Source organism: Herpailurus yagouaroundi, unplaced genomic scaffold (genome assembly GCF_014898765.1).
Source record: "Herpailurus yagouaroundi ecotype Mexico unplaced genomic scaffold, PumYag 28, whole genome shotgun sequence".
Taxonomy (NCBI): Eukaryota; Metazoa; Chordata; class Mammalia; order Carnivora; family Felidae; genus Herpailurus; species Herpailurus yagouaroundi.
The window spans coordinates 127,471,181-127,483,620 of NW_024412376.1; the positions used below are offsets into that span (position 1 = coordinate 127,471,181).

At 37.8% G+C, this 12,440-nt stretch overlaps 1 protein-coding gene across 11 annotated transcripts in view; it reads left to right on the plus strand.

Moving 5' to 3' along the window:
* The window catches only part of FRYL (FRY like transcription coactivator), a 274,545-nt gene that overhangs the window by 188,355 nt on the left and 73,750 nt on the right, over nucleotides 1-12,440 (plus strand). For all 11 annotated transcript variants that reach the window (XM_040484078.1, XM_040484071.1, XM_040484087.1 and 8 more), the window contains 7 exons: nucleotides 1,718-1,809; nucleotides 5,832-6,004; nucleotides 8,042-8,202; nucleotides 8,724-8,834; nucleotides 9,635-9,789; nucleotides 10,079-10,178; nucleotides 11,889-12,057. In XM_040484078.1, coding sequence (XP_040340012.1) covers nucleotides 1,718-1,809; nucleotides 5,832-6,004; nucleotides 8,042-8,202; nucleotides 8,724-8,834; nucleotides 9,635-9,789; nucleotides 10,079-10,178; nucleotides 11,889-12,057 — 961 coding nt within the window. The remainder of the gene's footprint in view (nucleotides 1-1,717; nucleotides 1,810-5,831; nucleotides 6,005-8,041; nucleotides 8,203-8,723; nucleotides 8,835-9,634; nucleotides 9,790-10,078; nucleotides 10,179-11,888; nucleotides 12,058-12,440) is intronic.

Sequence of the window (12,440 nt, forward strand, 5' to 3'; positions counted from 1 at the left end):
ACAATGTGTTATTCACTCAAACGAAGTCATAGGTAAGAGGTTGTACAGACTGTAGAGGAAAAGCCTCTGGCTCTGCCTGTGAAGGAAAAGTAGGTAGGAAGCACCAATATTTGAGCTGAAGTTTGAAGCACATTCCTTGGTGGATAAGCAAGGGGAAGACATTGTAGGCAGAGAAATAGCATTTGCAAACCTTATGAAAGAATTTGAACACTGCAGATTCTTTTGCGTGATTATATTATGGAGAAAGTGATTGGTTATGCTGCAAAGCAAGGTAGGTGTTATCTCATGACAGACTCCTGGTCTCTGCTTTATTTAGTAGTCCAGTGGTTACCGTATGGCATAGGCATCCGAGAATTGCCTGGAGAGCTTCCTAAAAATTATAGATTCCTGGGCCTGTTGAATGAGAATCCCTGGAATGGAGCCCAGAAATCTTCTAAAAACCACTGTAGATGAGCCTGGTGTAGATGACTGAGAATCACTGCTCTTTATGTCACCAAGGAATTAAAACAGGAGAGGGAGATGGGGATAATAACTACTCTTTAGAAACTGTAAGACAGCATCTGTACTTCTTTATTTCCTTTCTTTAATTTAGCCTGGTGGAGTAGTGATAGTATCCCCATTTAGTAATTGATTAGACTTTTGCTTCAGAATGATCATGTTGATTACAGTATAGCATGAGAGTTAAAGGATTACCAGAGGAAAATGGAAATGGAAGCAAAATTAAGTAGCAATATTTATACTTCAGAATTTCAGGGGAGAGAAGTCCTCATAGCAAGTGAATAGATAGGTACAATGATGTGCCTTGAATGTAAGATTTATTTTGAGTGCTGTAGACTCAGTCTTTCTACAGGGATGAGATGAAAACAAGTCAGTTAAAACGTTGCAGAAATCCTCAAAAGCTGTTTAGAAACCATCCTGTTCAGTCTGAATTGCTGTAAACTTTATAAAGAGCTAAACGAACTAGTAGTTGTAATGAACTGGTTATCAGCAAATTGGCCTGCTTATGCAAGGCAGGAATCTGGATTTTGTAGGTTTCTAGTTGCTCTGTACTGTGAAAATTACATCATGATGACATAATGAGCAATAGAAGAAAATGATGCAGCAAATCTGTCTCTTCCTACTACATGAGTTCCCACTGGAAGCAGAATCCAGTGGAGATATTATAGCAATTATAAGCTAGCCATTTGTCCTTTGGCTCTAATAAGATAAATTTATTCATACCATAATCAGATAAATTTTTTCTTTTGTATTTCGTTTTTGTGTCAAAATTAATTCGTGAGTGGAAAAGTTTGGCACAAGCAAAATCTGTGGGGTTTCTTCATTCTCCTTTGTGTTTTTTTATTTTCCCCGCCCTTCTGTTATATTCAGGGGGACATCTTAGGGATTCTTTTGCTTTCAGTGAGAACAGTTGACTCACCGCTTCAGTTCTTCTGAAGTTGTCAGATTAACAAATAACCTAAAAGTAACTATAACTGTGAGGTAACTATAGGATTTTATTTTCTCCCCCCACAAGGGGTATGGCCGCACAAACTGTCATGTGATTTTATTTGGCTCATTAATCAAACTGTCTGCACATGTCTCTCTGATTCAGTGGCCACTAGACTGCTCAAAGTCGACATTACACAAACAAAATAATCGCAATGAGCCCTAAAACCCTAAGTTTGCTATCGACTTCCCGGAAGGACTTTTACTTAGTATCTTTCTATCTCTGGAACAGAATATGAAGCGTCGCAGGCGTCGAGATATTTTGCGAGTACAACTGGTACGAATATTTGAACTGCTGGCAGATGCGGGTGTCATTAGTCACAGGTCAGTGTTGGATTTTGATTTGTAAAACTTTGATTAGGGAACATAATATTGTCTCTTATGAAATACATAAAAACAAAGCATGCTTGCAACAATAAAAACCTTCAACGCTGTGAGCATTATTTGCCAGTCCATCTAGTATCAGCCAGCGGCTAAAAAACATGTTGAAAAAAAATCTACCACTAGTACTAGATTGCTTCGGGAAAAAATTGGGTATGACATTCCTAGGATTTTGATATTTGTAGGAATCTAGTAACTCAGGCAAGAGGACAGTAGCCTTGTTTTGTGACTAAGTTAACTTTATCTTACCTCATTTTAAAGATGTATTTCTTGGGCGCCTGGGTGGCTCAGTCGGTTGGGCGGCCGACTTCCGCTCAGGTCACGATCTCGCGGTCCGTGCGTTCGAGCCCCGCGTCAGGCTCTGGGCTGATGGCTCGGAGCCTGGAGCCTGTTTCCGATTCTGTGTCTCCCTCTCTCTGACCCTCCCCTGTTCATGCTCTGTCTCTCCCTGCCTCAAAAATAAATAAATGTTAAAAATAAATAAGTAAATAAAAATAAAGATGTATGTCTTGTAGACTGTAAAATCATATATATATACATCTATCTATACATATATATATATATATATATATATATATATATAGGCTAAACACTATAAAATTTACAAATTTATCCCAGTCATCTATTAGTCTATCCTATTGGGGAAAATCACAAAATCCATGAACATAAATCATAATTCATAACTTTCCACCCTTCCCCATGAAGACATTGTTAGAATAAAGGCATTTTGGCACTAAGACCAGCCCCTCGAGGAAAATTCCATCAGCTTTGGGTTGAGAACTACCTATTTCCTTAGGAAAGATAATGGTGTTACCTGACTGTTTATTGAAGGAGGGAAAAAAAGAGAGATCTGATCGTCTTCAAAAAAAGGTAACTGAAAAGAGATCCTGAGGAAAAAAGAATGTTAATAATAGTGCAGTGTTGTTACTCTGGCATTGTCCTGCTTATTTCTGAGTACCTCCTCCCTTTCATAGTTCGCATCAAGTGCTTTTTTGACAAGTGCTTTCAAAAATAGAGCTTTAATTAAAGAGAATTTAAACCACTGATTACCTTTTCTTTTATAGTAAATGAAAAGCAAATGAGAAGAAAGAAAAAGAAACATCATTCCTTTTTTTTGTCCTACACAAAAATAAAACAGTGGAAGTCAGGAAAAGAGAATTCAAAACATGCTGGGCTTCATGCAAAAAATCAACAACCTAATACATACCTGGATCTTTTTTTGGTTGTTGCTTTTAATGTAACGTTAGTGAATGGAGAATCTTTGAATGGTACTATTTTGGGGAACTGCAGGATGTTGGTGTATTTAAAATTTAACTGCAAAAGCTGTACTCACCATTGGGCAGTAATGGTTTTGAACACAGTTATGGTTTTGGTTTTGTTTGATTTTTTTTTAAGAGAAGGTAATCCTATAAGGCTGTTGCTATTATGGACTTTTTATTTCCTTGATTAAGGCAAAAAAGATGAATTCCGAATGCCAAGAAGGCAGGGATCTTTGTTTTGTTCCTCAAGCTGATCCTGTGTGCCTCATGCATAGGAAGTACTCAATGAATATTTGTTAAATGAATGAATGTTTTATCCTGGGTCAGGTTGCATTCTATTAAATTGGTTTCCCATCCAATAATAAATCATGACTCAGAAATTAAAAACACTCATTTAAGGAATAAAGGGAAACATTTCAAAAAAAAAAAAAAAAAAGGAAAAGAAAAGAAAAGAAAGGTGCCTGGGTGGCTCAGTCAGTCATTAAGCATCTGACTTCAACTCAGGTCATGATCTCATGGTTCTTGAGTTCGAGCTCCGGGTCGGGTGAGCTCGAGCTCCATTTGGGGTGAACATGAGCCCTGCTTGGGTGAGCCCTGCTTCTCTCTCTCTCTCTCTCTCTCTCTCTCTCTCTCTCTCTTTCTCTCTCTCCCTCCCTCCCTCCCTCCCCCCTCCCCCCACACACACACCCTCTCTCAGCCCCTCTCTCACTTGCACCTTTTCTCTCTCAAAAAAAGGGAGGGGACACATTTCATTATGAATTCATTGAACATATTTTTATTGTACACTGATATTTTTAAGATGCTGTAATACCATGGTGATTCCTTACTCTTGTTTTCATGGCTTTAGGATGTTTATTCTTTTGAGAGAGCACATGCAAGTGGGCAAGGGGCAGGGAGAGAGGAGACAAAACTGAAGCAGGCTCCAGGCTCTGAGCTGTCAGCACTTGAACTCACGAATTGTGAGATCATGACCTGAGCTGAAGTCGGATGCTTAACCAACTGAGCCAACCAGGCCACTCCTACGATGTTTACAAGAAGCTCTTCACAACTATTAAAAATTAGTTTTACTTTTAAAATCTTGTGTTTTAGAAGTACTTTTCAAATATAGCAAGGAAAACTGATCAAAATGAATGTACTGTAACATCATCATTTATATAGCACTTATGGTTTACTAATAAGATTATGATTCATTTTGTCTTATGATTTCATTTTCTCTTTCTTCCATAGTAACTCATTTATAGTCTTACTAAAATGCTCTGAGGTAGCTACTGGTCAAATCCTTTATAAACAATGGAACAAGACTGGAACTCAAGACTTCTGACTAACCAAAGGAGCCTTTCTGGTCTTTGGTTTCCAGGCAGAGAGCCCTTGCCTCAGGGAAAAAATTACTGCAGATTTTTGAGACAATTCCACGGGTATAAGAAGACTTGAAAACCACCACTCGTACTTGAATTCTCTTAAAGTTTTGTGTCCCTAGTACTACCTGTTTTAGAATCTTGCAGAGAATAAATACCTAATGGATATTTGATTGATTATGCTAAAGGCATGATATGAATATGCGTGGCAACTAGGAGAATATATACAGCTAGTCTTTCTTCTTTCTACCCTTCTGAACCGATCCTTCCTATCCCGTATGCCTCCTTATTTCCTTATTTTGAAAAACTATGCATTTTGCCAGAGAAGGAATAACATTCAGCACTCAGAATAGTCAATTAAAAGCAGATATGGAATTGAATAATATAAATTGCAGTAGTTTCTTGATTAAGAAGCACCATCTAGGGGCACTTGGGTGGCTCAGTAGGTTGAGCATCTGACTTTAGTTTGGGTCATGATCTCATGGCTCGTGGGGTTGAGCCCCGCATCAGGCTCTGTACTGACATCTCAGAGCCTGGAGCCTGCTTTGGATTCTGTGTCTCCCTCTGTCTCTGCCCCTCCCCCATTCACGCTCTGTCTCTCTCTCTCTCTCTCTCAAAAATAAACATTAAAAAAAAAGAAGAGGAAGAAGCATCATCTAGGAGCACCTGGGTGGCTCAGTCAGTCAAGTGTCCAACTCTTGATTTCAACTGAGGTCATGATTTCAGAGTCATAGGATCGAGCCCTGCATTGGGCTCTGTGCTAACAGTGCAGACCCTGCTTGGGATTCTCTCTGTCCCTCTGTCTCTGCCCCTCCCCTACTCACATGCTCTGTCTCCTAAAATAAACTTTAAAAAAGCACAATCTATCTCATATTTGTAAGCCAAAATCATGTTCATTTAATTTCTGTATATTAAGTTGCACACTATCATGACCATGCCAAGTTTAATACACAGTTGATCCTTGAACATAGATTCGAGCTGCACAGGCCCACTTGTATGTGAATTTTAACAGTACAGTAATATAAATGTGTTTTCTCTTATGATTTCATTTTCTCTGTCTTTATTGCAAGAATATAGTACATAATATGTATGACATGCAATATATATGTTAATCAACAGTTTATGTTATCGGCAAGGTTTCCAGCCAACAATAGGCTATTAATTGCTAAGTTTTGTGGAGTTAAAAGTTATATACAGATTTTTGACTGGAGTGGTGTGAGTGGGTACCCCAAGCCCCCCCATTGTTTAAGGGTCTACTGTGTATTATTCTGGTTTGATAACTAGGAATTTATTTTGATTGAAATTATAATTTAAAATCACATTTTCTTTTTTTTTTTTCCAATATTTTCAGTGCAAGTGGTGGCCTTGATAATGAAACACATTTTCTCAACAACACTTTATTGGAATATGTAGATTTAACTCGACAACTCCTGGAAGCAGAAAATGAGAAAGACTCTGACACACTGAAGGATATACGATGCCATTTTAGTGCCTTAGTGGCGAATATCATTCAGAATGTTCCAGGTAATTATTTTCAGTTTCTTTTTTTTTTTTTTTTTTTTTAATGTTTTTATTTATTTTTGGAGGAGAGAGAGACAGAGCATGAGTGGGGGAGGAGCAGAGAGAGAGGGACACACAGAATTTGAAGCAGGTTCCAGGCTCTAAGCTGTCAGCACAGAGCCCGATAAGGGGTTCGAACTCACGAACTGTGAGATCATGACCTGGGCCGAAGTCGGATGCTTAACTGACTGAGCCACCCAGGCGCCCCTATTTTCAGTTGCTTAAAACATTATTGAATCATTAAGCGACCATCATGTATTTTCTTCCCATGAGGGTTTGCAGTCTCAGGTGCTAAAGCAGCTAAAATATAGTGGAAAATATGTCAGCATAACATGGATGGCAAGCGTTTGTTTTAGCTTTCAATTAGTGGTGTGAGTAGAAATCAAAAAACAACCCCACCTAGATTTTTAATGATAATCAAGACACAAAAAATTTAAGAAGTCAATAGAATATTCTTCTATTATTTTTATTTTTAAAAATTCTATTCTTTTATTTTAAAAAAATTTTTTTAATGTTTATTTATTTTTGAAGGAGAGAGAGACAGAGTGCGTGCCAGGGAGGGGCAGAGACAGAAGGAGACACAGAATCCGAAGTAGGCTCCAGGCTTTGAGCTGTCAGCATAGAGCCTGAAGTAGGCCTCAAACTCATGAGCCATGAAATCATGACCGGGGCCAAAGTCGGACACTTAACTGACTGAGCCACTCAGGTGCCCCTCGGCTAAGCTTCTTTAGACAGACTTGTTCTGGGTGTAGTAAGCAAAAAGAAATAGTAATGAGAATAGAATTAACAAGATACTTTTGAGTAATGGAAGAAGGGTGCAGGCTGCAGTTACAAAATATACCAAAGATACAGTTATTGATTGGTTCCTTTAAGGTCATTGTACCTATTGTTGAGTACCTACCAAATGGCAGATAGTGGTTTAGGCACTAGAAATATTAATTTATGCAATTACGTTTTAAAAAGCCATAAATTCTGTACAAGTGTAAGACATAAAAATGTGACTGTAGCCTTTGGTATAAATGTAAATACAATTTTTTTCTTTTTCTTTCTGAAAAAGAATAATTTTGTTAGCTTTAAAAATACATGCAAACACTTGGCTTTTAAAGTAAGAGCATGGGCTGTATTTTATAAGAGGGTCCAGTAAGCATTTCTTAGGTACCTTAATTTCAAGTGCGGGAGCCCCATTTGGAACTTTAGAGGAAATGATGCCAGTTAGAGGGAAAGAGCATTCTTTCCCTCTGACTTTTCTGATCTGAAGCCCATTAACATAAAGATAGAATTTAGTCCATTACTAAACATTTTTCTACAACTTCCAGATTGGTTCATTAAGATACTATTGGGTTTCTTCAACAAGGATTGACACCGAGAATTTGTACATGGAATTTTAATGTGGAGAGAATCCGCGGAGATCATCTCAACCAGTTGTTTTCAAACTGTGTCGTTTTTCCTCTGCTGCCAGCAGCAAGAGGCAGCAGAATGGGTTTGGACTCTAGGCCTTACCCCTGAGTTCAAGTAGATCAGCCCCTCCTTTGTCTGTTTTGTGTATCAAGATTCCATGTAAGGATTCTTGATTCTTTGACAAAGACAGCTGTGCTGCTAAAAACATACAGCTTAAAAACAACTTATCTCGTCCAAAGATTTCACTTGACATTGAACCGAGATCCAGAGTTGTGTTCGTGTTGATGTCTCGGCCCCGCTTACCGTGTAAGCAGCAACAGCCAGGGAGAGAGGCAGGGTCCTCGTACCTCCCTTGAAATCGTGCTTGCGGGTCCTGAATCTCTCACAACGCTATGCTGCGTGGTGTCATAGTCTCAGCCCTGTTCCTGTGGCTTGCGTATGTGGAAATGATTTCTGCCACGGAGGAGGTTTTTGGCAGTTTAAGATAAAAACTTCTGCTTTCTTTTTTATAATCTTGCATATTCAATGCCAAATAAGTTGGCATGCACATTAAAATAAAGGGAAATGGGAATCATTGTTTTCCCATCTATTTTTTATTCCCAGTGCACCAGAGAAGAAGTATCTTCCCTCAACAGAGCCTTCGTCACAGTCTGTTTATGCTGTTCAGTCACTGGGCAGGCCCTTTCAGCATCATGTTTACACCCTTGGACAGATACAGTGACAGAAATATGCAAATTAACAGACATCAGTACTGTGCCCTAAAGGTATTTACTTAGAAATCTGCTTTCTTTTTTCTTACGTGAAGAGTGTAAATTTTTTTCTCTCTCATTGCCTAGTGTTGTAAAGAGGTTAGATTTCTTCTTAGTACCTTGAGAACATTAGAATAAATATTTGCCTGCTGTATGAAAACATTTATACTGTATGCTTATTTAAATGCATAAAATACAACGCAAAGAAGTTACAGAATCCACCCAAAATTTAAACACTATTTTCTTAAAGAACTGCGAATTGCTTCTGTTTCCTTAAGTACTTTTTCTCCGTCTTTTCCCCCCTCTTGTCTTCCAGTACTGTTCAAACTCCATGCCTAATTTGATATCATCCATTCACTTACTACTCATAATAAATTACTTAGTTTCAAAAATTACTATTACGCTTTTCTTTGTAAAGAATTAAAGGTATTGTGGCCACATAAGCATGAATAAAAATATCCTGCCTCTTCACATTAAACAGCCAACATATAACCTCTTAAATGTTTTAAATGTAATTCTAATATTATTGTTTGAAGGCTATGTCTGCTGTACTATGTTGTGGCCCTGTTGCAGATAATGTAGGACTTTCATCAGATGGCTATTTGTACAAATGGTTGGATAACATTTTGGACTCTCTGGACAAAAAGGTAATTATGACAGTTCCTTTAAGATTTCATAATCAATGGCACTGCATTATTTGGAGTTACAGTATGACCCATTGAAAACCAATCTTTTTTTTTTTAATAGGAGACAGATTAGAATATAAACAAAAAGCATATTATATAAAATTAAATAGGATGCAACAATTTAAGAATTTTCTAATTCTTATTTATTACTTAAATAATATTAATTATTATAGGGTTAATATAATAGTGTATACATATATCTCACAATAGGGTTCTAAATCTAAAGTATATTAATATAGAATACGTTGAGCTCCATGGAAGAAATACATGTTATTTGTTATGCTTAATTTCATTTTTTTTGGCCACTCCCCAATTAATCTTTCTTGCCTTCCCTATTCTTTATTCTCCTGCTGTACATGCATAGACTTCACAATTTAAAATAGAACTTACATTTTTTTTCCCCCTCAGAATAATTTTTGTATTAGGTTATCCGAGACAAGAATAAAGCTTGATAAAAATAACTGGAGAGGTTAATAACTCACTTTTCTGAAAGCACTGAATCACTGTGCATATTCATCAGCCGCCTTTAGGGCTCTGCTGGAGGAGAGAATTGTACTACGTAGAGTCTTGTGGAAAAAGTATAGTTTATCCATGTCATTTGTTTCCTTTTGGCTAAATAAAATGAGAAGAGGTTGAACAAAAGGAGACTGAGATTTGTGCTTAAATACAATAAATATATATACTGTGTTATTTGAATAAAAATATGGGGAAGTAGTTATATAAATTTCTTTCTCCCGGGCAATCTTGTGACCTTTCCTTAGGTTCATCAGTTGGGCTGTGAAGCAGTTACATTACTGCTGGAGCTGAACCCGGATCAGAGCAACCTGATGTACTGGGCTGTGGACCGATGTTACACTGGTTCCAAGAGAGTGGCAGCTGGCTGCTTTAAAGCCATAGCTAATGTATTCCAGAACAGGTACTCTAGATACTGGCTTCCATATTTTATTTAGCTTTTTTTTTTTTTTTTTTTTTAAAGAAAAATACTAAGAAACCAGTGTTTTGCTTCCCTGAGCTCTAATGAAATGTAACCAAAATAAGAATAACGATCACCGTGCATCTGTTGTACCTTTTGCCTTAAAAACAAACCCCTAGTCACTTCATTGCTTTAAAAGCTGCATGTCTGCAGCTCTGCCCTTTGTGTATCATATTTATTAACGGTGTGAAAGCCTCTAAACATTTACCTAACATGTAAAATTTGTCCCTAGGGATTATCAGTGTGATACAGTGATGCTCCTGAATCTGATCCTGTTTAAAGCAGCTGATTCTTCTCGAAGCATCTATGAGGTTGCTATGCAACTTTTACAGGTATGTAAGCAAATATTAGTTAAAATATTTTTTAAGTTTATTTATTTATTTTTGAGAGAGAAAGAGTGCAAGCAGGGGACGGGCAGAGAGAGAAGGAGAGAGAGAATCTCGAGCAGGCTCCACACTGTCCACGCAGAGCCCAACACAGGGCTGGAGCTGAGATCAAGAGTCCGATGCTTAACCAGCTGAGCCAGCCAGGCACCCATAGTTAAAATATTTCTTATTGAGGATTTCATGAAGCATTGCTACCTATTCTTGCCTTGAAAGTCTATAAATATTCAGCTTTATTTTCAGTGGGGAGACATGGTATCAATTCCTGATTATCATTACAAATAGAAGACAAAGATAATATGGGTCACTTAAGTCTACAAATAATACAGACTGTTCAGAAGTGTATTACAAAGGGGTCACATATATACTCCCACACATGCACCTGTATGTGCCTATATGTGTGCAAGTACTTACACAAATTGAGTGGTCAGGACCTACCAGATAAGAATAATGTGAGCCAAATGATTTTTTGAGAACGAAGTAAAAAGTAATTAGCTCTTCTTTGATGACCTTGTATAATTTTTCTTTATTAGACCAAGAAAAATAACATAGAAAGGTTACTTCCCAAGCACGGATATTCCATCATCATACAATATCTAATTGTTAATAGGGTGAGATTTTTCTCTTTAAAAAAATTTTTTTTTCAACGTTTTTATTTATTTTTGGGACAGAGAGAGACAGAGCATGAACGGGGAAGGGGCAGAGAGAGAGGGAGACACAGAATCGGAAACAGGCTCCAGGCTCTGAGCCATCAGCCCAGAGCCCGACGCGGGGCTCGAACTCCCGGACCGCGAGATTGTGACCTGGCTGAAGTCGGACGCTTAACCGACTGCGCCACCCAGGCGCCCCAGATTTTTCTCTTTTAACCAAGAATGAGATTCAATTAGATGCTGATTTTTCCAGAGGGCTTAAAGTGGTATTGATGGTGGTTGTGACCATCTCGGGAATTACACCCTAATGTCTTAATTAATTAGGAAGAAAGTTCAGTGGTATCACTCTCTATATAGTGTAATGTTAAAGAATTTTTAAATCATATTCCTTATTTGATCTGTATGTAACCAAGATCTATTTGAAGATTTTTTTTCACTTATACATGTTTCATATAATCCTGTTTTTGAACTGGGAAGTGGTAAATTTTCTTCAAGTAATGGTATAGTAAGTTGCTTACGTCATTTTCAGACTGCTACTGCCTCAAACTATTGGCATTAAGCTCAAGGAATATAAAGCCTTGTAAACAATTACAGATCCTTTGCAAACATTTCTAGGAATTAGAAATTAACATCTTGGGGCGCCTGGGTGGCTCAGTCGGTTAAGCATCTGACTTCAGCTCAGGTCATGATCTCACGGCTTGTAGGTTCAAGCCTCGTGTCAGGCTCTGTGCTGACAGCTCAGAGCCTGGAGCTTGCTTCGGATTCTGTGTCTCCCCCTCTTTCTGTCCCTCCCCCACTCATGCTCTGTCTCTCTCTCTCTCTCTCTCTCAAAAATAAATAGATGCTGAAAAAAGAAAAAAGAAAAAAAAAGAAATTAACATCTGGAATACTTTCAATATACATACCTATATTATTTTTAAGCTGGAATAATTCTTGTGAGAAGATTTTATTTTTCGATTATAGCTGAAATTTAAAGGACTCATGAAATCTTTACTCTACATTCCTGCAGATCCTGGAACCGAAGATGTTTCGCTATGCTCACAAATTGGAAGTTCAGAGAACAGATGGAGTACTTAGCCAGCTGTCTCCTCTGCCGCACCTGTATTCTGTTTCGTATTATCAGTTGTCCGAGGAGTTAGCAAGGGCTTATCCTGAGCTAACTCTCGCCATGTTCTCAGGTATGATCATTGAACTGGTTAGTGGGTTTTCGTTAGGAATCGTTTCTAAATAGCTACTTTTAGGACATTTTACATATATGAAATTTGAGGTTGAATCAAAAGAAAACATGCCTTTAAAGTTTTCTTTCTTTTTTTATCTGTACACCACATGTGGGGCTCAAACTCATGACCCCGAGATCAAGAGTCGCACACTCCTCTGACTGAGCCAGCCAGACACCGCTAAAATAAAACATGCCTTTATGTGAGAGAATGTTTTTTCTTTAATAAGAACTCTTAATACTAATCCCCTCATGATATGTAAATTTCTTATTAATGAAGTCTTTCCAGGCTTCTCACTTTGCCTTCCTTTCTTCTTTGCCTGCAAAGAGTGGAAAAAAAAAAAA